The sequence below is a fragment of the Bactrocera latifrons genome, unplaced genomic scaffold (assembly GCF_001853355.1).
Source record: "Bactrocera latifrons isolate USDA-ARS-PBARC rearing strain unplaced genomic scaffold, ASM185335v1 scaffold_1, whole genome shotgun sequence".
NCBI lineage: Eukaryota > Metazoa > Arthropoda > Insecta > Diptera > Tephritidae > Bactrocera > Bactrocera latifrons.
The window spans coordinates 242,892-268,518 of record NW_017534407.1 but is presented as its reverse complement, the minus strand read 5'-3'; the positions used below and the strand labels follow the sequence as shown (position 1 = coordinate 268,518).

The 25,627-nt window shown below is 36.6% G+C and overlaps 2 protein-coding genes across 6 annotated transcripts; one reads left to right on the top strand and one right to left on the bottom strand.

The window, feature by feature from the left end:
• Positions 1–1,235: 1,235 nt before the first annotated feature.
• LOC108978845 (opsin Rh4) lies at positions 1,236–25,627 on the top strand. Of its 2 annotated transcripts, none has more exons than XM_018949340.1 (4): positions 1,236–1,436; positions 1,499–1,684; positions 1,784–2,130; positions 24,718–25,627. In XM_018949340.1, exons 1-4 carry the CDS (start codon positions 1,351–1,353, stop codon positions 25,260–25,262), a joined length of 1,164 nt encoding a protein of 387 aa, XP_018804885.1. In that variant the 5' UTR covers positions 1,236–1,350; the 3' UTR covers positions 25,263–25,627. The 2 variants fall into 2 exon arrangements, with proteins under 2 accessions (XP_018804885.1, XP_018804891.1); XM_018949346.1 differs by lacking the exons at positions 1,236–1,436; positions 1,499–1,684; positions 1,784–2,130 and adding exons at positions 7,137–7,406; positions 7,490–7,675; positions 7,772–8,118 and having other exon boundaries at positions 24,718–25,262.
• On the bottom strand, positions 13,954–23,452 carry LOC108978855 (E3 ubiquitin-protein ligase sina). 4 transcript variants are annotated; one of them, XM_018949368.1, is made up of 3 exons: positions 23,249–23,452; positions 21,889–22,498; positions 13,954–15,907 (listed from the first exon to the last, which is right to left on the bottom strand). In XM_018949368.1, exon 3 carries the CDS (start codon positions 15,127–15,129, stop codon positions 14,224–14,226), a length of 906 nt encoding a protein of 301 aa, XP_018804913.1. In that variant the 5' UTR covers positions 15,130–15,907; positions 21,889–22,498; positions 23,249–23,452; the 3' UTR covers positions 13,954–14,223. The 4 variants fall into 4 exon arrangements, with proteins under 4 accessions (XP_018804913.1, XP_018804921.1, XP_018804926.1 ...); XM_018949376.1 differs by having other exon boundaries at positions 21,889–22,096; XM_018949381.1 differs by having other exon boundaries at positions 21,889–22,087.

The following is a 25,627-nucleotide window of genomic DNA, read 5'->3' as shown; positions in this document are numbered from 1 at the left end:
TATTACAGAGGTAATACGGTAATTGAGCAGATTATATGGCCCCTCTTTTTGTGGATTGGGCAGAACGCGCTTAGATTCCAATCGCCGGTCATGCTTTCATCTGACCATAACTAGCAAAGAAGCTGGTATTTGAATTGCTCGGCTGGTAATCCATGGGTCCCTGCCGTTTTGTAGTTCATTAGGTAGGATATACAATGAAATATCCGAAAGTACTGACAGACGTATCCGATCGAGAAAGAACGACTTAAGGAAATCGCCAAGATCCTGTGCAAGAGCAACGAATACAAACAATGAAAATAATTAACTCATGCGAGTTGTCCGTCCAACTCTGTTAATCACGATAACATCGAAAAGCTTAAAGATTAAGCATTGTCTCGTTTCGTTTCGTCGTGTTGGCATCAGAGAGATAGAAGAGGATCCCAACATCTTTTATGGATTGACTCAACACATTTTCATTAATATTTTTGTATGAATGTGGTCATACTGTGTCTTTTCCAATAACGACGTCTAATAGAGGATAATTCTTAGATATATCCAAGAGGCACGACAACAAAGACAAACTACATACATTCATCAAACTCATCATTACTAATAACGAGAGGATGGTTTATGAATATGTCTGTCCACTATCCAACGAATGGCGCTCCAAAAATGAGGCAAAACTGAAAAAACCAAAATACGCTGAAGGAGATAGAAGAGCATCCCAGCCGAGGCTTATAACAGTGTATGAGAAATTAGATAATACAGATTTATGTTAAAACATGTGAAAATGTAGTTTTTTTTTCTCTTAATAATAAATAAACAAATGAGGAAATTTGTCTGTTACATAAAAACTGAGAGATTTATAAAAAGCTATTTTAAGAGTGATTGAATCGGTTAGCTTTGAACGCGAACTAGACGCAAATCAGTTCTGAACCACTTAATTTCCAGCAGGGTATAATTAAAAGACGAATATATGTGAATATGCAATATGTAACGTAGTTTCTTCGCGTAATAAATGAGTTAACCAGTGAAATGTCAAAACAACTCATCGATAGCAAAGAAATTTGAAATCGCCTTGTCAGTACATAGCTTTGGTGAACTTGGATTTTACCTACTGAAATCTCGGCTAATCCAATACGGCTGAGTGGCTAATCTAATCCCTTTTGATTTTCTGAAAATCACTGTTAATTCTTGGTCTATCGTTAGTATAAAAACCGTTACAGCAGTCGGTACAATTCTGTCAACGTCGACCAGTGAAAGTGATTATTGACGAACTGAAGAGAAATTGTAGCCAGGAGCCTCGGTTCAATCAATACAAAGTGGATAGTTTGGGTTTGGGCAGTGATTGACCAGGACTAATTTGTTGATATGGATGTGAATGTGGATTATTCATACAGCTTACCAAATATTTTAGGCAATGTGTCGACAGCGGCAACTTTGCGAGCTGAAGCAAGGTGCTGATTGCATTTTCCAAGTTTGATAACTTGATAACACCATCTCGTGATTATTTATATAGGTTGTCGTCAGATGTGCGTCTAATTGGTTGGAATGTGCCACCAGAGGAGATTCGTCATATACCGGATCATTGGTTGAAGTACCCGGAACCGCCAGCGCATTACCACTATTTGCTTGGTACGTTGTACCTCATTTTCACAACTATATCAATGTGTGGCAATGGTGTTGTCGTCTATGTTTTCTCTGCGTAAGTATAATGTACCGTCGTATTTATGAAGTACGTGTAAGTGTGTTGGAAAGCCCCGGATTTGCTTTCTTTAACAATTCACTTTTTACTTTTTTTAAGTGCCAAATCGCTGCGTACACCTTCCAACATATTCGTTATCAATTTGGCTATATGCGATTTCTTCATGATGATGAAGACACCTGTGTTCATCTACAATAGTTTTCATAGAGGCTTCGAGTTGGGCAATTTCGGTTGTCAAGTGTATGGAATACTTGGCGCCTTTACAGGCATCGGTGCATCCACAACGAATGCGTTGATCGCTTACGATCGCTATAACGTCATCACGAAGCCAATGGAGGGCAAAATGACACATGGCAAGGCGGTCATGATGGTTTTGTCTGTATACATCTATGCTCTACCGTTTGTGATTGGATGTGTTACTGAGACCTGGGGTAAATTTGTACCAGGTATGTGAATTAAGGCTAATATTTGTAATATAAAGGTGTATTCATTTAAAGGTTCCCTACTTAAAAAAGAAATACGCAGAAACTTTAGATTTAATGGGGAATGTTTATTAGCTGTTGAAAGAACATTCTTCGGCATTTATTTTTTGAAGATTATCTCTTTCAAATATTGACCGCGGCTACGTCTCAGATGGTCCATCTGTTCTGTCCAATTTTCGATAATTTGAGCATTTCGACTTGTACTTTGTCCAAGGCCTGAATCGATGCGAGGTTCTCCCTATAGACTTTAGTCCTTACATATCCCCACAAGAAAAAGTCTAACGTCGTGATATCACACAATCTTGATGGCCAATCGACCGGATCAAAAAGTGAAATTATCTACTCACCGAAGTGTTTTCTCAATAAATGCATTGATTAATGCGATGTGTTGGAAGTGTCTTCGTCATGTTGAAACCAAATGTCACCGAGATCAATTCAATACCAGGCACCAAATAGTCGTTTATCATGGCGCGATAACGGCATTATTTTTGAAGAAATATGGGCCGATAATTCCAAATGAAATGGGACTCATTGCTGAACGAAATTTGGCTCAAAATCAGATCTTCTTGGAACTTTTCAAGCGCCCACACAATGAAGGGACGACGCTTGGGAAAGTCGAGCGGCCTCATTTCCTGCCCAAGCTGTATTTTGTACACTTTCTCCTTAAGATCTCGACCTAAAATGTACCTAGTCATTCCAAGCTGTATTTTGTACACTTTCACCTTAAGATCTCGACCTAAAATGTACCTAGTCATTCCATATGTTAGTCCAAGCTGTTCCGAACGACGTCGAACCGACTCTCCACGATCTTCGTACACACTCTCAGCTATATTTTCTTCACTCCGCGCTCAACTTGGTCTATTCGCTCGATTCTTATCCAATAATGAATGCTGCTGGGTCTCAAGATAGGTGATGGTGTTGCTCAGTGGGCCAAATATGTCGAGCATAAGTTGAGCGAAACGCGCGAAACTCATTATTTACAAAACGTGAATTTTCGTAATAAAGTTAAACGCCTTGTAAACGTTGTTCATTCGGAAGTCTTTCACCAAGTTTCGAAAGTATTTAGACTTATAGTGAACCAAAAAAACTTGTGCAGAGAGATGTTTTGACTTTGAAGTGACTTAGCTCCTAAACTATTAATACTTTTGAATTGCTCCCAGAATTAAGAAAAAAATCCAGTTTTCTTCAAAAGACTCGTTTTCGAAGCTCATTAATACTTGATAGTATAAATCGACAACCATCAACAACCACAATCGACAACCAAATAAATTAAATTTGGACTCCTCTGTAAAAATTACAGAATCGCAAAATTCTTTATCATGTTAGGTATTTTTTTCGGAATATAAATAGTAAACGTTTCGCAATATGTCCCTTCGAAAAGTGTAGCTTTTTTCACGGTGTTTGCACTACAAAATTAGATGAAGCCAAATAGTTCCGTACAGTTTGAGATGGGATTCCAGCTTTCTCGAAGTTCTTGGCGATAGCGACATCGGATATTTTGGGATGTTCCTTGAAACCCCGAACAACTTTACCTTAAGTCTATGTTACGCCAATTTTTTGGGTCTTCCACTACCATGAAGTTTTCAAACTTCAACGTTTTTTTTAATTCAGTAATTATGTACTAAAAAGTAGAATGTAGTTTTTTGACAATATGTATTGCTTATTTCGGGTGTACTTTTATACTTTGTACCATTACTTTACTTTACAGGACCTGTAAGTCTTAAGATTTTTGTTGGTTCACCATTTCTTCTTCGAAAACTACTCCCAATTCCTTAATTATAAGTTACTGACCACGCAATGTATTTTAAAACAAAGTGACAGCCATGAAAGATATGACAGGCCAACTTCATGCATAAGTCAAGGACAGTGAGAGGCAAAATTAATGAAATTTCCGGTAAAAACTAGTTACAGTAACTTTTTGTATCGGTATCTGCTTCAATTCAGGTGTAAGACGATTCAAGGGATCTCACGAATCAGTTTAAGGTTGCGTAATTTATTAGATATTTTGATATATTAGTTTGTCAAAAAAGTGTTGCGGCATTTTCGCTACTTGGCGCTGAGAGCACGTAGTTCTAGTTTTATTCGTCGCATCGGGTCATGCTATACCTTTTTGGAAAACTCATTTCACGCGCTAACACGTGTTTGATTGATTGTCGTTTCTTTTAAGTCGTTCGTGAGTTACAACATCGCAAACGTGGAGCAAAATAAAGAGAAAATACGGCATATTTTACAGTACTGCTACGATAAAGGCAAAAATGCATCTCAAGCCGCCAATAAGAGACCGGCATAGTAGCAGCCGTAGCATCGGTCAAGAGCTGGGCGTCAAAAAGAATTTTATGATTATTTTATATTTTGACAACCAATTGTTAGACCTAAAAGACTACTTCTACTTTCGTATTCCATGTTTTTTTTTTTCAAATTCATAATTTGAGTTTTTACTTAGTTGGTTTAAGGTAGCTATTAAGGTAGCGGTAGATCCAAGCCATGAATATCGAAAACACATTGAGCGGTTTAGGCGTGGTTTTTTTGTTTTCGGCTCGTTTTTTCTCCTCCATTCCGATAATTGTTTATTTTTCTGCATGTCAAACTCATAAATCCGTATCTCATCGGCAGTTATAATACTCTCCATGAATGTGAGGTCGCATTTCGCATGATCAAGCATGTCCAAAGAGACATGTTTACGGGACTTCTTTTGAAAAAAATTCAGCTGTATCGGGATTAGTCGAGCAATCACGGGTTTCAAAATCAAAATGAGTCGAGTAAGAACATACCCAAAATATCCACCAAAAACATTCGAACGGACTGGAAGAGAAACAGAAGGGAAGAGATCAATAGCTCATTTGCTATCTCTCTAACACTTGCCTGGCGATTTTCAAGCACCCTATTAGTATTTTCATCAGCTGTGCATATAGCAAGCCAATATGTAAGCTAACTTCATAAAATTCAAGGAGCGTCCATTTTTTAAAATAAATTGTTGTTTTGAAAATAAAAAGAACAAATCGGGTCAATCACGTCCGAACCCACATATATCCTTAATAAGGATTCTCAAGCTCGCTGTTGACTTTTTAATGTTTACATATATAGGTCAATATATGATATATTATATGGTAGTTGACCTATGGCCTATAATATAACTTAATAAGATACCTAATAGGATTTTAACCATTTATTGTTTCGTCGAATAATTATCAATTCACTTACAACCACATGAACCATACATGCTGACTATTAAAACTCAAAAGAAATGACATAACAACTCTAGTAGAACTGCCAACTAGTCACTTTTTATATCGGGAACCGCCTACATTGACTACTGATATCGATGTCATCGGCATACGTCAGCAGTTGAAAATTTCACCTTGTCTATTTAGCTATGCAACTCGTATTATTTTCTCCAGCAATATATTGAAAAAGTCACGCGAATGGAACTCTCCTTGACATTAATCCTCGCTTGGTATCGAACTACTCGGAAAGATCCTTCCCGATCCTGACTGAGCTTTTGCTGTTACTCAACGTCAGCTTCCACAACCGTATTAGTTTTGCGTGGATACCAAGTTCAGACAATCAGCATAAAGGCAGCTCCTTTTTGTACTGTAAAAAGTAGCTTTGTAATCGACAAAGAGATGGTATGTGTCGATTCTCATTCCACGAATATTTTCCCAGATGTGGCGCATGCTGAATATCTAGTCGGTTGTTGATTTTCCAGGTCTAAAGTCACACTGATAAGGTCCAATCATTTTGTTGACGGAACCTTATATGCGATGTTAAGGAGGTTTATCCCACGGTAGTTGGCGGAGATTGTCGGGTCTACTTTGTTGTGGATTGGGGAGAGCACACTTTCGTCCGACCATATTTTACAAAGAAGCTGATGCATGCTCCTTATTTTCATTATTACATTACAGCACGCTGGAGAAGTGTTCCTTGCCTAATTTCACTAGGCTCTGGCTATCAGTCCCTAGATCACCTCTAAAAGTTCAACAAGAGTATGTTGCAGTCTTGAAAAATTATGTTAGTCGCCGCATCTTTTCGTAGAATTTTCGGCCCTGTCGGCCTGCTTCCCAAGCTCTACGTACTAACGCATTTCGGCCTCAGTTTTTATCTGCGTCTCGCTTCCTTCTTCAACTCTCGATATCTATCCTACCCCGCTCGTGTTGTGATCGACCGCAATATTGCGATGTAAGCTGCCTGCGACACGACAGTCCTCATCATATCAGCGTTTTTCGACCTTTACGGAAACCAGCTGTGCATAAGGAGTTTGAAATGCTATCCCACAGTTTCCTTATACCAAGTTGCTAATGAGTGCTCTCAGAGAGAAGGTGTGCAAGTCGAGTAGAAAACCATTTTGCTGTCCGTTGTGATAGTAGCTTCTCGGCATCGTAACTTTCCTCTATTTTTTAACTGAATTATTTTGATGCCAGCAGAAAACCATATTTCGGGCCCCTACTCACGTGCCCAGGGTACGCAGCGCGAATATGGGCGTTATTCATGTTTTTCTTTTATTTCAATGGTGTATAGCATTTTTCAGTCAAGCTGATAGGTGTTATAGGGTCAAGGTCGGATTTTCTAAAAAAAATATGTAACAAAAATGTACACATTGCGATAAAGGCTTAGAAATACTCGAGAGAGAGGTAGAAGATTCACCTACACCTTTACTTACCACAATTAGGATTGAATAATTATGTAGTGTGTGGGATTCAATCAACAGCTGTCCATCTCATTTTCGCCGCTTAGAATAGATTTAAGTCACACTCTTGGCATTGACTGCTCTTTGGCCCTATGGAATTCGGAATTTGTCAACTTGCAACATTTTCTCTGCCACAACGCCGATTAAGCGGCACGCAAGCAAAGTGTTGCACAAAATGCAATAGCAAATTTAATTAGAATCATTTTAAGCCAACCGCAATCACACGATGCCTATGAAACTATAAAAGCCCATCACATTCCTTAGTGTTACTCAGCGTCGAGAATTTCAGTTGCGGTGGCTATGTGGCGCGCGGTGCATTTTCAAGAGTTTTTTAACGGCTAAATAAGTAAATCGTTTCTTGGTTCGCAGAAGTGCCGTTTTTCATAGATATTTCTTTTAATTTCCTGTACCACATTAAGTGAGTGAACGCATGAACTGTGGACTTACGTCATACACATTCGCTGCATCCAGTCCATCGTCCAGAGAATCACAACGAGAGAAACATGCTGCCTCGCTGCAATGCCAGCCTGGAGCCTGTACTGCGACCACAAGCGCGGTAAAATCTATCACCAGTTGGAATATGAATTGCGTCAATTGATATTGCAATGGCCGTACTATTTTTCAATCTCTAATTTGCAGTGTCTCAAATGAGCTACAGTTTCTGGGCTGGAATGTGCCGCCCGATCAGATACAATATATACCCGAGCATTGGCTCACCCAGTTGGAACCGCCAGCATCCATGCACTACATGCTAGCTATACTCTACACATTCCTCTTCTTCGCCTCGACCATCGGTAATGGACTAGTGCTGTGGGTTTTCATGAGGTACGCATCCACCAATGAGCCCTTGTCCATTGTTGCATCCTAAAGGGTTTTGGTAAATGCTCTTAATCATTTTTTCTTGATGTTTGCATTCCGCAGCGCAAAGTCCCTACGCACGCCATCCAATATATTCGTACTGAATTTGGCTTTCCTAGATTTCATTATGTGCGCCAAAGCGCCGATATTCATCTACAATAGCTTCCATCGTGGTTTCGCGCTCGGCAATACGTGGTGTCAAATTTTTGCCGCCATTGGCTCATATTCCGGCATTGGTGCGGGCATGTTGAATGCGGCTATCGGCTACGACCGTTACAACGTCATTACGAAGCCAATGAACCGTTCAATGACCATGACCAAAGCTATCATAATGAATCTCCTGATATGGGTGTACTGTACTCCGTGGGTCATTATGCCACTGACTGGCTTTTGGGATCGTTTTGTGCCAGGTATGTGAACGACTTGTAATGTGTGCTAAACGACTGATTGCTTTACAATGCCCAGTAATGGTAAGAATAATAAATTATTCACAAAGCTGCAGGAAATACATTACAGGTGTACAAAGAAATTACCTCTGACAATGTCTGTGGTAAATTACCGGTACTTTATATTTAACTGATTTGAAATAACTAATATTTGAAAAAAATATACCGTGTGACAGTGTGAGGGATATTTTCGAAAAATTGTTTACGTGTTCGTGTATTTGGATTTTGGAAGGTTAAATTATAGTATTTTATTTGAAATGCGCTAAATAAAGGGAGATCTTTTTCGAGCTTCCCTACTTTTTTAAAGAAAAACACAGAATCTTCAAATTTAGTGGGAAATGTTTATTATCATTCAAAAGAAAATTCTTTGTTATTAATTTTTTGAAGGTTATCTCTTTCGAATATCGGCCGCGGATACGTCTCAGATGGTCCGTCCGTTGACACCAATTCTTGATGACTCGTTCGAGCATTTCGACTGGTAACTGGCGAATGGCATGGGTGATGTTTTGCTTCAAGGCCTGAATCGATGTTCGCATACACATCTCTACAGAAAAAAGTCTAACATTGTGATATCACACGATCTTGGTGGCCAAACGACCGGTCCAAAACCTTAAATTATCTACTCAAAGAAGTGTTCTCTAAACAAAACCCATTGATTGATGCGATGTGTGAGAAGTGACGCCGTCTTGTTGAAACCAAATGTCGCTGAAATCACGAGCTTCAATTTCAGGCATCAAATAGTCGGTTACCACGTTCTCACCAGCATCATATTTGAAGAAAAATGGACCGCTGATTCCACCGGCCGACAAACCACACCAAACTGTTGCTCTTTCTGGATGAAATGCCAGCTCTTGAATCTCTTGAGTTTGCTCTACGTCAGAAATGTGGCAATTTTGGTTTTTTACATACCCACTGAGAAAGAAATGGGGCTAATCGCTGAACAAAATGTGGCGCGAAATCGTCGGATCTTCTCCGTACTTTTCAAGAGCCCATAGAGCGAAGCGGTGTCGCTTGCACAACCTGTATTTTGGACACTTTCTATTTGAAATTTCGACGCAAAATACGCCAAGTCGTTCCATACGTCAGTTCGAGTAGCTGGGAACAGCACCGAATCGACTCGTTGTGTGTACTTTCAGCTAAGGCTGCTATTTTTTCTTCACTGCGTGTTGGTCGTAGTCGGTGGTATATTATCCAATAATGAATGCTGGGTCTCAAGATGGGTGATGGTTTTGCGAATAATTATAATCTAAAATCTCGCGTCCAACTACCTAAAAAATATATCAATTCATAGATTTTGTAGAACATTAAAGTCTTTGCAGAAAGGTCTCTTACGCTTATTTCGTAAACGTGTAATTTTCATACATATTACACTATGAGTTTTCCGATTTAAACGGAATATTGGATAATTTGATAAACAAGGCGAAATACAGGAAGAAAAATGAATAAACTTCTGTTTAGACTGCTGATGTCAGTTTTGGCTATGTCGACTGGTTCGCCGAAGATAATACTGCCGAAATGTTTCAACCTGTCTTGCACAGCCTGGTCAATGGGGGAGCAAAAACCTGGATGGTCGCACCTCTCTCTACTTTCTCCCTACGACTTTAACAACTTGTATCCGACAAGACTTTTACCACATGAATGCCTATTGGACAATGTCCACTAAGAGCTCTTACGATTGCGGCAATATGAACGCCTGCTAAGCGCACGCTAGGTCCATTGGTCTAGAGCAAGTTTAAAATGGAGATCCAATTCGTTCCCATTCCAATGTTAGCGTGTAAAGATGCCCCTCTCGTTTGCTCATCGGCTTTGCAGTTAGCAGCGATTCCGCTATGCTATTACGACCGCTTGACTCACCCCAATAGCAACAATTTTCGAACAAAAATGGGCCTCATCTGAGAAGATGATTTTTCGATTCGATTGTTTCGACTACGTGAATTTGCGTAATAATCTTATACAATTTCAAAGCGTTTTACCAAAGTGAAAAGTGTCATGATGAAAAGACAACCGTTACTGAATGACAAAATTTGACATAAATTCATAAACATGGCCGCCACGAGCTTTCAAAATCACGTCACCCTACTGGTAGGTGCTGCACATATACTATATGTACATATATAAACTTCAAAGAATCGTTTTAAAGTCATGTTTAAATTATTTATTTATTTTTTCTCTAATCACTTTTATGTTTTAAACACATATTTTGTTTTTTGTTTACATTCAGTGTAGTCCTCTGACTTGCAAGAACATCGATTCGTACCTCCGTGTTTTGAACGTCCGTCTTATGGTTGTCTTATGTATCCTTATAATTATGCACTTTAAGTTATTTTCAACGCGTGTTTTACATTATTTCGATTCACTAATAGACATTAAATAGAAATTAAAAAATTAAATGGTCAAAGAATATGTAATTAAACAGTGAAAAACTTAAAAAAAATCTGCTGAACGGTTTAGTTGTTGCTTTGAGATATGAACATAAAGTGTGGCATAAAATTTATTTAACCGTTTTAAACATAAACATACAAATTGTAGGACGAGAATTCTAAAGAAAACAGTGTTCAGTTACAAATGTTCATGCGTATATTTAATGAGATATTAGTTAATAATTTACGAGTCACATAAGAGCACTAAAAATTAAATCAAATTAAACTAGTGTTGATTTCTCACATTTCTATGATTTTTTACGATTTTCAATTTTTTTTATTTTTTATTACTGTTATTTTTTGTGTCTTCAGTATTTATAATCAATCATAATTTAGAGATCGACTAACCTATTACAGAATAACTACATCTTTCAGTATACATAAGTTTAGCTTAAGTTATGTATGTATATTTTAAGTTTAAAATATCTTCATATAAATACGCTCGTGCAGTTGCTGTACAGAGCGCTAAAGTACAACACATACATACATACATACATAGACGTTATGTATTTGGGGTGAAAAAACGAAAGTGCTTACGATGAAAGCAACCCAGTTGTGGGAAAAATTAAGAAATGAAGTAGGAAAACAGTTACATACGTCCATTTTTTGTGACAAAGCTCCATGGACATATGATAAAAATAATGGTATGATACATTACTTCTTAGGTGTCAGTGTAAAGTAAATTCATACACACATACACATGTGTTAAAGATATACGTATGAATGCATGTATGCACATTGTTTATGCGTTGGTTCCAAATTGAATTTTACTATATACCAATTGGCATATTCTTAATTATATATTTATGTTTGTCTACTATTATCGCTTCTGTTCTTAAATTTTTACCTCAGTTGCAAAGTTGGTGTCTATTATTTTTTTACAAACTATTAACACATTCCGCATTGAAGGTTTTTCATCACGTTTTACTTTATGTTCTGGTTTCTTTTTGGTTTTATTTTAATTTTTTGTCGATCATTAGTGCAAACAGGCTCAAATGCATTTAAAATTATGTAATTTAATACAGCACTAAGCAAATATAAAAATTAATTTACATTTGTATTCAATTTTACATAAGCCCCGGTAATTTCATACAAGTTTAACAATTTCCATAATGTGGTGAAACATTAAAGTTAAGTTAGTTAGAATTAGTACTCTTTAAGACTACAAATATATTTAAGAATTTTTCAGATTTTTACGGAAACTATTATTTTACTAAATATGGCTAAATAAATATTTATACGCTGAACAGGCTATATTGAGTTTGCTACAAAGTTTGTAACCCGCAGGAGCCGTCTGAAATCCTATAAAATATACATATTTTCATAAATATGTGATCAACATAACGTGCTGAGCCGATTTAGCCATGTCCGTCCATCCGTCTGACTGTATATACGCGGGCTAGTCCGTCAGTTATTGCGGTATCGATCTGAAATTTTGCACATGTCTTTCTCTCCCCAAGGAGCTGCTCATTTATCAGAACTGGAAAGCTGCCAATGAAATTGAACGATCAGTGTCAAGTGTGCAGTAATGAAATATCCAAAGAAATTTTTCAGATCGCATCACTATAGCATGTAACAGATATACAAACTGAACGATGATCAAAATCAAATTCAAGTTTAAAAGAATTCTTTACTCAAACGAAGTTAACGATTTTTGCTAATTTATTTTGAACTATCACTGGACATTTATTGTACAGAATAGTCAAAGCTAGAAAGATCTATCTCCACCAATATCAAAATTTGTTTACAGCTTTGAAAAAATTTATTAAAATTTTTTAAATGAACCCCGATCAGATAAATCTACAAGTTTTTTAATTACATAATATGCGTAGAATCATACTACATATACATTTTTGTTTTTTAACCTGTTTGCATGTTTTCCCGAAGGAGCAAGAAGAGTTAGACGCTTTAGACCAATCAATCTAGTTTCCGAACGGATAACGTAAATACTGCAATAAGCAAAAAATAGTAAGACTTTGTTCATAGTTTTAAAATTCTTAATTCATTCTTCAAAATGTATGTCGTGCCGCTCAAAGGAATCCCCTTGGCCTCAATATACTTGTGCCAACGTATTTTCCAATCCTCGAAATTCCAGAATAAGCTTCAAAGCGCGTTGCGATTGACTCAAAACGGTTTTCCACGAACTGCTGAATAGCCAGAACACACACGAAGCTAAATCAGGCGAATACGGTGGTTGCGGCACGATATTGGTTGACTTTGATTTTTGAACTGCGTTGACGTGATTTTTTCAGCTTTGGCGTGCCTTTGCTATAACTTTGGGCCAATTGATCATTTATTTAGTGATTTTGAACCCAATCGTGCTTTCTTAGGCTCAAATGATCTTTGAAAATGGTTTTCACTGGCCCTTCAGATATTCCAACGATGCCAGTAAGATCTCTGACTGTTAATCGCGGATTCTTGATGTTGATGACCGTCCTAAACGTGATTCGTCGCCAACGCGTTCTCGAACCTCTTTGAGCAATTTGTTATCATTTGTTTGAATCAAAAACACTCGCTCGTGACAAACAAATATCACCGAAGGCCTTTTCCAACATTCTGAACGTTTCGGCACCAGAAATTTGATTCCGTACACAAAATTTAGTGGAACTTCTTTATTGAACAATTTCACCCCTATGTAAAAATTGACGAATGCACTTTATGTACTTCAGAAAAACAATCATGATGAATCACTAGTGTTATTTAATTTTGGTGTGAATTTTGGCACAGATGTCACTGACAATTATGCCAACCTAGAAAAATAATATTTTGACGAATGGGAAATTTAAATTAAAAAGTCTTACTATATTTTGCTCACAGTAGTATTTTCGGGTACATATACATATTTATTATAGATCGGCAATAATTCTGAGTGGATGTTTGGTCATGAAAAGCAGTATCGTGTTATATTATAATAAATTAAACCAAAGTGTTTTTCTTTTGATATTACATTACATTATATATATTTATAGATTTAGAAGAATAACATAAAAATAGGAAACAAATGAAGCCTTGACTTTACGAAAACGTTTTGGAAACGGTTTCTGCAATAATCGGCAAGCAACGCAAAATGGAACGGATTTACAAACATATGCTTAGAAAAAATAAGGGTTGCCAGTAAAACCAAAACCATTTTATATATGTACGTATGTATGTAAATAATGTACAATTTATTATTAGGTGAAAATTTTGACTTTTGCGATTCTAACGCACCAGCGATCTACGAACAGTAAATAAGGACAAACCTTGCAATGGTCATTTATTAGAAATTATTTGACGGCTTTCAGTTAAAATGTAAAATTGTGTTAATTTTAATTTAAAGTTTTCCACGATGCCGGCCTAGCTTGTAATATATACATTTTTTGGTAAAACAAAAAATCCAATTTCTGTCTTTCGCATTTATTTTTTGTTATTTCTAGGTTATTTGGATACATGCTTGAACCCACTTTATACATATATGTAACTGTGTACGCCAATTTTAATATTTATGTCCCATTTTGCTGAAGCTTGTTATCGGGTTTTGCACTCCCTCACAATTGAAAAAATCCAAGTCACTCCCACCCCCCTTCTACTATTTCTTATCTTCTACAAATATTCCCTGTCCTTTTCTTCTCTCTCTTTTTTGTGTATTGTATGTTGTTGTTGATTCATTTTAGACAATCGAAATGGTAACATTAATGCCGAGATTTCCGTTGTCCGCAAACAGTTGCGCAATCGATGTGTCAAATACCAGACAATCGGAGTTGTGTATAGCAGATGCAACACCTTCATGTATGGATCGCGGCATAGCCTCCCAAGTGAGGCGTCGACGGTTGCCATTTAACTCTAAACGATAGACGAAGTTCTCGGCTTCTTTCCGCGAGCCGATCAACTGCACAATTGCGAAGAATTGCTGGTGTCCATCATATTTCTCTTGCTTTTCAAGCACCAACATAAAGTGATGGCCAAAGCAAGACTGCATCATAACCCAATCGACAGCGCCAGGCAGGTTGATGTCAGTGGCGAGAAATACAATGTCTTCGCCCTGTAGCGTAGTAATGCTTTTGTGTGACATCATTAAATGTTGCATGACCAAATCTAATGGGCCTTGCCATTTACACGATGCACCCGGGCATGGACACAGGTATGGTCGACATTCGCATGTCTCTTCGTGTTCTGTTTTTTCTGTGTAAACCAGCGAAGCTGTACAACCATAGCCCGAGTGTTTGCACGGGAATTTCACATTTGAGGCGACTTTCTCCATTGCCAAATTGCGTATATTTGCCAATGGTCCGCGACATGTTGGGCAGCAGGTGAGTTTCGAGCGGCACGATACGCATACCAGGTGCCCACTAGAACATTGCAATATCGGTGGCAAGACATAATCGAAGCACACCGGACACTCAAACAATGAAGTTAGATCGGCAGACATACCACCATCACCGCCTCCGGCGGACGACAATGATGAGCTAGATGAGGAGGATGTATTTGCGGCTGAGGATGTATTGCCGGCCGATGTTGTGCCGGTACCGGTAGTGATCGGTCCTTCGCGGCGTTTCGGATTTAGCTTATTGGACATTTGTGAGTGTTGTAACAGGGTGAATGGTTGCTGCGGCTGCGGCTGCGGTTGTGTACAGGACGCACCAGAGGCGGCGATGACGGCGACAGAGGAGGCAGTTACCGGTACGGATGTGGACGCGGGAGTGGGAGCGACGACGTTGGCGACAGCGACAGCGACGGCGCTCTCCTCTTCGTTGTGCACCGCTGCTGTTGATGATGATGATGCCGTCAAAGGCTGTTGGTGCTGCTGCTGAGAAGGTAACAGCGTTAGTGTTGTATGCTGTACAGGTTGCACAGGTCGTACTAGCTGTTGCTGTTGCTGTAGTTGCAGGTGGACACGTGGCAACACTGGCAATGAGAACCGGGAACGCTGATTATAGTAATCGTAACGTTGGCGTTGTTGATGATGATGTATATTATGAAGTTGACTGAGGTACTGTTGTTCTATTAGCAGTTGTTGCTGCTGAATATGTAGTTGCTGCTGTTGTTGTTGCAAGTAGCGCAGATGATTGTTAAGGTATTGATGTGGACTCTGATTGTTGATGTAGATAAAGGAATCGTCACTATTGCAGCAGTTGTTCAGGTTCTGTGAGTCATACGGATTGTTAAGATATCTGTTGTTATTATTGTTACAATCAAATTGACGTGTGTTACGTAAAAAACATGTAAACGTTGCGTTTGGCAGTTCACTGGCTGTGCTCACGTAAAAGTATTCCAGAGTGTTGTTATTGTAAACGCTACTACTATTTCCTTGACAAGTCTCTAATATCTACGGTTGTTTCGGCTGTGTTGTTGAGCTGTATTTAAAAATAAAAATTCAGTATTTATTAGTCCCTTAAAAATCTATATGTATTAATATATGTATATTATAGCAAAAATATCTCGAATAAATATGGAAATTATAACTTAACTTGTATATGTTTCAAGTTTTAAGTTCTCTGTGAGTCTTCAAACAACCATTAGTCGAATAACTTAATAAAAAAAAACAAGAAAGGAAGGCTAAGTTCGGGTGTAACCGAACATTTCATATTATTGCAAAGAACAAAACCGGTGAAATACCTTTAAGCGTGGTCAAAGCTTATTAAAAAATTTAAAAATACAATCAAATTTGGTGTCTTATTTTCTGATATCATTACTCATAAACTCAATTAGTTTTAAAGATATATTGACCAACACAAGCGCCTTAAAGTCCGCTAGTAAGAGGGAAATCATTACATAGGGTGTATGTATTTGAGCAAGTTGAAGGTTTAGACTGACTGAGTTAATTTGTGGTATTACTCAACTATATTCGTGAACTCATTTCCATCCCACCCACAACTTCTTTAGTAGGAACGAATTCGATTAACTAATTTTCGTGTACTTTTTCCACTAAATCAAGTCGTATGTTATCAATAGCCCTTTCAATATTGATATCTAAAACTTGAAGAGAGTCTGGTTTATTATTAAAGACCAATGATTTCTTGGAGGCCATGACCATTCAATGCCACAATTTCTTGAAATAATCGAATCTCTCAGCTTTCCGGGTTATTGCAAGTGTTGTGTGGCACATAGCCCTTTTTTATTGCAACCATATGTTGCCAAGTCACTCTGGATTCTCGCGGCAACTTCAGCTCTTCGTCTACAATAGTTGGTGGTTTGACCCCAAGGACGCCATTCACGGTTAGGGAGTCGGTGAAGGTGAATGCTGGTCAGTGCATGCCTGAATTTTGTTGCGTCCGATGTCTGATCGGGTTATTATTTTATGCTTATTTTATACCAATACATATACAGTATATGCTAGCTGATATAATTCGTTAACCAATAGTATGTATAAGGTATCTACAATTCACTTAATTTTGCTAAGATATCGTAAAAATTTATCGATAAATACTCTAAAAAAAAAAAGCTGTCGGAAGTTTGAAATCCTTATATTGGATATGTGGGAGCTAGGGGTAGTATTGGCCCGATTTTATTCATTATTGACACAAGGGTCCGTACAGTATTATCTCTGATTTTCAATAATATACACACTTCGACCGACAATTCGGATAAATAAGCTAGTCATATACACTAGGTACATATCACGGTTTAGTTGTTTGAACAATTGTGGTGTGATTTTGACAATTTTTAACCTTGAGATGGAAGCTGGGGCACCCTTGGTGCAAATATTTATCTCGATGTATTCATTAGCGTATCATTTATATACTGTCAAAAATCAAAAGAGGTCATATCGTTCGAATGGACTAAAGCACTCTAGTTCTGAAAGTATTCAACGCAGTAGCCGCCGGGGGAAGCAAGGGAAGAGAAAGACCTCCATTCAGTTGGAAAGACCAGGTTGAGAAGGACCTGGCTTCGCTTGGAATCTCCAATTTGCGCCAAGCAGCGAAAAAAGAGAATGACTGACCCGCTGTTGTAAACTCGGCAATAACCGCGTTAGCGGCATCTACGCCAATCAAGAGGAAGAAAGAATCATAGGGAATGAAAATTGTCTTTCATAGCATGCACGCGTGATTTTAGCTCTATTTCGCCACTTTAATGTCCCATTTATTTATTGAGTTATCGCACTTTAGTAATTTTAAATATAATCGTTACTTGAAGAGGGTTATAATCCGATTTCACTCATTTTCACACTGTCAGAAGATGTGCCTAAAATGGTGCAGCATGTAATTAGAAAGTTGAATGAGGCAATGAAAAGGTCCTCATTAGATTGAAGCCACAAAGTTCTGGTTATAGAAGTCCGACTGTATTGTGTTCTAACCTTTGTAAAAAATTTTAATATATCTTTTATGCTTTTTCTAATTATTTACTGTTTAATATTAACAATTTGTTTATATGTCCGTTTTAAATATGCATATGTATATATTATCTGGTATGTTAATTGGTATGTTAATTATGTTATCTAGAATGTTAATTATAACATCGATTAGAATTATTTCTTTGTTGCTATATCCGGTATAAACTAGTGATGCCACAAATATTGGACATTCTCACTTTCGAGTGCTCTCATATAAGATGCTTGGATTGCCAAATATGGCATTATTATTTTACTCGATAGAAGTGGAAGTGATAATAAACATCAGGCAACATCATTAGGCAACATCAGAGAAGCTTAAGTTGCCAAGAAGAAATAATTCTGACACGACAGTCGGGTATATGTAACCAGAACAAACAGGGATTCTTTATTCAGTCAAGGACTGTCAACCCGCAGAATTTTGTCGCTATAACAAAAACAATTCTGAAAATTAACATATGATTCAGCAGATGATTGGATTGCTAAATACTTTTATATTAAAAGTCATATCTGAATCCTGAATCGTGAAGCTGATAACGCAACTCTCATTCATCATCTCATTTCATCTCTTAAATTTATTATACGCTGGACAGGGTATATGTACTTGTATCAATTTTGCCACTAAGTTTCTAAAACCCGGAGTAAAGCTCTAGTCCCTCAGTTTTTGAGTTGTCGATCTGAAATTTTGCGCAATCTTGAAGCCTTTGTCGGAACCGCCGATATCTATATTGAAAGCTTTTTTTTTTTTATTTAACAAAGTATCTTTACGACATACATACATATACATATTAATGTAAATCTTCAATTTCTACATAGAAAGATCGTTTATCACTTTTTCGCTTGGTTTTATAATGTTTGTATCTAAAAGTAATTTTATATGAAAAATTTACCCTTTCCGCACACAAATTTTATACTTAAGCTTGCAAACCGGAGAAGTTGTGAACAAATGTATGTACATACGCACATACAGATAGATGATGTATGTAGGTATGGAGCTGTGTGCATGTGAACTCGACCTTTTTCACTCTGTCATTAAAAGGTCTCCAGTTTATACCAAGATACCTGCAAACACGTACGTACATACGCACATATTTATATATATACATATTTTTATACATATATATATATGTATATGTCATGAAGCAATATATCACCTGGTTTTAGATACATATTTGTATGCCAAGAACCACCGAAACTGTTTGAAATAGTTATTGAACTGAAATGTGTTAGCTTAGTAAGAATTTCAAACTCTCCAAATACCTAAAAGAGTGTTAGTTTTCAAAGATTTTCATTAGTCTGGTCGCTGTATTCGAATTTCAAGGCAAAGCTGTATCTTGCCATTAAAGCTGCACAAGCTAATGAAAAATGTTTATTTACACTGTGAACATAGAACAGACACAGAAACGATGATAATACCAAGAGCTGTTTTAAAGGGCTTTTTAGATTACCTACTGTTGAATTCTTTACATTCATGGTTCTCAACAATTTGCAATGTCGGCAAAACTTCAAAACAGTAATATTATATGTATATCTTTAATAACCACCTTTTTTTGGAGGATCACGCGTATGTGTTATATGTACAAATGTATCTATGTATGTATGTATTAAAAAATAGTTGCTCCAATTAAACGTTTATGATAAGCATTTCGTTTGTTCTCTGTGTACATATATTTGTTTCCAAGAAAATAAGGAGTGACCCCATTACCGAAACCTGATAATATTCAATAAGAAGAGTTTTTTGCCTGAAAAGTTTTACAAAACATATTCACTAATGAAGTATTAATATTTCCATAGTCCATTTAATTCAACATTTCATATATCAGTTTATGTTAAATAAACTTAAACCTACCTCCACAAAAAATAAAAGTATTTACTTTTTAATTAAAATTTTAATTCTAAACCTTTACAGAACAATAAATTAAATAATATTTCATTGAAGTGGGTTTCGGGTTTTTTTTTTTTGAAGAAACCGTCACACTTCCTAGAAATAGAGCCTACCAGATCCTGGCAACGTTCAAAGAGTAATTTTTCTAAAACCTACCACAAATATCTTAAAATAGTTGATTTTCGGTCGAATTAATGTTTAGAGTTGAGAAAAGGAAACCGCACCGACGCAACATCAACTCGGTTAACTCTATAACCGCTTCTTTCCGCACTTGATAATATGTTTATGACCATTATTTTGTTGGTATACATACATAAATATAGTATTCCCTCAGGCATATGGTAACATTTCCTTATCTACATAATATTTTGATATACATATGCCACTTTGTTCATGACGCTTTCAATCAAGAAAAATGGCTCAACTCCTACATGAGTAGGAAACGCGTATCAATTGCTGCGTTTCAAGAAATCAAGTTAAACAGCCGCTCAAATCTTCTGAGTTGTGCAGGCTTTAACGTCTGACGTAAGGATTGCGCTACTTGGTGGTGAAAACGTTTTGTTATCAGCCGACTTTAACGCGCATCACAATCTTTGGCATTCCTATGTAAAAATCGTAGGGGAGAAGGAGCTGCCAGACAGATAAACGATGCGACATTCTGCAAAATGTATTACGAAGCTGGAAGAATCGCGGAGCTCCGCACCAATTTCCCAGCCAAAGTAGCTACTTTAGCTAATGAGCGCGATACCTTACGCTATACTGATCCCTGTGATCCTCGAATAAGGGTCTTTATTTGGAGATTCGGCAATAGTAAATCAACAAGAGCTGACAAAATGGATAGAGCAGCTGAAGTCCTGCAACCTCTCCACCGGTGTGAGTAAGCTTTGGGCTCCTGTCAAAGCTTTGTCTAACCCGAAGAGATATGATGACCGAGTTTAAATTCAATTCAATTCGGACCCGAAGAAGTGGTCGATCTATTTTACCAGGCAATACACACTGCATCTTTCGGTAGACAAAGCAAAACGATTTAATCCAATTCCATTGGGCAATGGAATAAACATGCTGAAGGTAAAGCACCTAGGCTCAACGGGAGTAAGCTCGTTTAAGCAGTTCTTCCTGGGGTGTTTTGTTAGAAAATATTTTAAGAAATGTTTGTCGTTATTTACCCATAATTTGTTCAACGACTGACAAGGAAAAACCAACTAACACTATAATAAATCCACTAACAAATCCATACGTATTAATAAAATATCTCATACTATAAATGTATTTCATGCGTCTTACAAACGTTTTCCCCAACATTTCCCCCAAATTTATTTGGCTTTCGCCAGACCAGACCATACATATAACATTTTTCAACTAATATGCGCCCAAGAGTAAAAAAAAAAAAAACAATTGAAATTTTAATATTATGTCACCTTTGTAAGTATTTTAGAATTCTGTTTTAGAAAGTTTTGACAACGTCCAATTTTTTCAACGATATTCCCTCGTTTTGCAATATTTCATTGATTTCATACATATTGTACTTGTATTTTGAAAATGAAAATGCAATTATAATTAACACAATGTTCCTATTTTTTTGTCCCCGCCATTGATGCCCCCTAATAATTTTCCCAAGCCACTTTAAGGTTCCCGTCATAAAACGCCAGACCTTCAAAAACTGCCCCTATTGTTTTGAGTTAACTATGTATATGTATGTTCCTCGGAGTTAGTATGCATAAAAAAGTGTAATTGCAATTTGTTCAAACAAATTCATGTTCTGTTAATAAAATTCTTTGTTCGTTCGAGATACACAAATCTTTTAGTTATATCCGTAATTTATACGATTTTTTTTTGTTTGTACCACAAAAGCTAACACACATACATATAAGAGATAATAATATAACATAATAATATTCAAATGAACTATATACTATATACTTATAATACAATATATAGTGTTAGCAATGGTAATGCATGCAATCCATACGTATCACAGAAATCAATATGGGAGCGTATGGAGTTTTTTGACAATTACTTTTTAAATGCATATACAAGTACAGACTTTCGGCATTTGTTCACTAGAGAATATTCAATATAATGGTAATGTAAAATATTTATAATGTAAGTATAAATTAACTTACACACTACCAATTCAACATTCTTTTGGTTGACCAAACAATAATTCACATTTGTCGTAATTATTAATGAAATTTTGTAAGGCTTCTTCTTCTCACAATTTGTATAAAATTCTTAATATTTCATTTCTCCAGACGGTAGTGTTTTTATATTTACGTGAGCGACGGAAGTAGGTACCAGTCTCCAATATAAACAATATACACTCTTCAAAAACTAAGCGTGTTTAAAAATACAGATTGATGTACATGCACACAAGAGAATAAGCACTTGTAAATACACTTTGCAATAATTTTTGCTTTACATAATTTGATTGCTCGTTTTCCCAAAAACTTTACAACAAAGTAATGCTAATTTTTCTTCGTATCTATATGCTTTATTACAATAAATATATCACTTTTGCTTACGATCTCAAGCTATGTATATTGTAAAGTAAATTCACATTGTCACACGCACAAGGACGTTATATCGTATCCCTTATAGTTTCCACTTGTAATATATTTATTTTTTCACAGTTAAATTTTTAATTTTTTTATTCACATTTACTCAAACGAATGTCATCTGTTTGGCATACAGAACTGCGCTGCCCTCGTCACTATATACCTCCTCCTCTGCAATCTTTAGCTCATACATTACAAATAAAAACAATTAACTTTATAGCGTTGCCACCTAAACTCTTACAAAAAAAAACATGCATGCAAAACTCAACTTATACTGAACTAGCTACTGCTACATTCTCGCTCCCACATTACGAAAAGCGCTATACACTTCACTACTTTCTAATCACTCGCACTACCAACAAACCCGACGTGTTTATTATGTTTGCATAAGGTGGCAGCGTTACATGTTATAATAAAAACACAACCTCAGTCGACTCCTGCGCCGACATCAGTTACTTCGCTGCCGAAGGCAAAGAAATGCTACGTTTTTTTAGGTCTATTGCTGCAACTGCTGATATGAATTTACTGGGGTTGTGTAGACCGACTCATTTGTCTACCCCTATATGTGATTGTATACCCTCTTGACAATGTAACGATCCGTTTGCAATAAAAGGATAGAAAGTCAAAGCGTGCGTGCAAACAACAAACTCAAAGTATTTCAGTTCACTCAAAAACCCAAATGGAGGCGGTGCAACCAGAGAACATAAAAGACATTTATGTTCTCTGGTGGCAGTAGCAATCTTATAGATCAAAAAGAGCGAGAATATAAATATTCCATCTCTTTTAGACATGAAACACACAAAAGTGCTCACTAGCCTCCGCTACTGCATGCGCGTTAACTCCACTTTTAGCTCTTATTTCTTTTTAATATGGCTTTTGTTGCTTCCTTTTCTGAAAAGAATTAATATCACCCGATTGTTTTCACTACCTTTTAGAACGATTCATTATGAATTCACATGACTTTCCACAAAATTGTACTTTCCATATGTTAAAATTAGCATTATTGAATAAAAATTATGTCTTGTTTAGTTTTTATTGTGTTGCTACTAATATAAAAATTATTGCTATACGACGAACAACACTTCCACCAAGTACGTACTACACTAATATACACTTGATTAAAAACTGTTTTCATATACGGTGGTTAAAGAAAGATAACTAATGTATTCTTGCAGATACGTATTCACTTTAACATAGATAAATTGATGTTGCCACATTAATTTTATCATATTATCTATTTTCGTCTGTTGCCGCGAACTCCACAAAAATTATTTCGACTTGTTTGAACCAAAGATATATTTTATACAAAAAAATTATATATTTACTGCATGAATAAACATTAACTTAAGGAGAATGATATTTAGAACCCTTTGTTTTATTTGAGATGTTATCTTATACATATATTAATTTAGAATTCGTCATATTATTAAAATGACAATAAATAAATTTGTTGATGAACATAGAATACATGACAATAAAATAGAATGAAAAAATTGTTATACAATAATGTCAGATCAATTGAGTGGGTTGAATATTTTAAGTTTTCTAAATAATTGATTATTGTACAGAAGTTGGATCGCAGGTAGATTATTCATGGATTCATGGATTGCACTAACATGAAAAAATAACTAATTAAAAAAACAACAACAGTTGTACTAAAATGAGATCTCATTGTATTAATCCTTGTACCATGATATTGAAATCCACTGGCCACAATGTTAGATAATTTCTAGGGGTAAAGAATATAAATATGAAATAATAGTTTGCGTTGGTTATCCCTAGGCATGCAATAACGAACATGGATATCGTAAGTCTTTAGTTACCGGGTAAAATCAGTCTTGAAACTTCGATGAAGAACATTACTTTAAATTTCTGTTCAAAACGTTGATTTAAATAAACTTAGGGTGGTGGTTAAAGATCATGTAGTACTAAACGCCCATGTTTGAATAATAGAACAACCTGGGTAATCGCTTTCGCGATGGTGACCTTTTGACAGTTGTTGTTGTAACGGCAGAATCCTGCCGAGTTGACAGTCCTTGGCCGGATAAAAATCCGGGTCCGTTCCGGTTTTCGTAGACCCGACTGTCGTGGAAACGGACCTTTTGACAGTCGTTATACATGGTATATGAGGTAGAATTTGTATATATGTAGCTTTTATTTATTATAAGATAAACCCTCCATTCGTCACAATATTTATAGAGAAAAAAAAACACTCTGATGAAAATTTAATCCTCAGTCCAAAATAATTGAATCGGTATACTTAGAATATTTAGACCTACATAAATATGTAATACTAATTTATAGTACAATTTTTGAGGGTATAAAAGCCCCGTGTTCCAAAAACTATTTTCATTCGCGAAATCTAAAATAATATTTTATATGTATCTTTCTTTCTAGAGGGCTATTTAACATCTTGCACTTTTGACTACCTAACAGACAATTTCGATACGCGGCTTTTCGTTGGCACCATATTCTTCTGCAGTTTTGTGTGCCCGACATCGATGATCGTCTATTACTACAGTCAAATAGTTGGTCATGTCTTTAGTCATGAAAAAGCTCTACGCGAACAAGCGAAGAAAATGAATGTTGAGTCTTTGCGATCAAATGTCGACAAGAGTAAGGAAACGGCGGAAATACGTATCGCAAAAGCGGCTATTACCATTTGTTTCCTCTTCTTCGTGTCGTGGACGCCGTATGGAGTAATGTCATTGATTGGAGCATTTGGTGATAAGAGTCTACTGACACCGGGCGTAACCATGATACCAGCCTGTACTTGCAAAATGGTAGCTTGCGTCGATCCATTTGTGTACGCTATTAGTCATCCTAGATACAGAGCGGAATTACAAAAGCGTTGTCCATGGTTGGCCATTAAAGAAAAGTCGACTGAGGCTTCAACGGCGGGTTCGACAACCACTGAACAACAGCAGACGTCAGCAGCGTAAAGTTAGCTTATATGTAGGTTGCACTGATCGCTGACGGTAATACTGTTGCATATATTAGCTTGTAAGATGCATTAGTAACATTAGGATTTAAATTGATATGAGTTTTTATCTGTATATTGTACATGTGTATGTACCTAAAAATTACTTAGATTAGATAATTATTGCGACAATTTTCGCACACACATATTGATGACTAGGCTCTGGACAAGGACTTGCACTATCACCTATATCCAAACTGAACACACAAGGCTAAGCGAACGGATACATGACTTGGTAAAACACATATGTACATACATAAGTAACTGTGCAACAATGCGTGGGTGCCAAAGAAGCTGCATTGTGCCTGAAAATCACCAAAAAAAAAA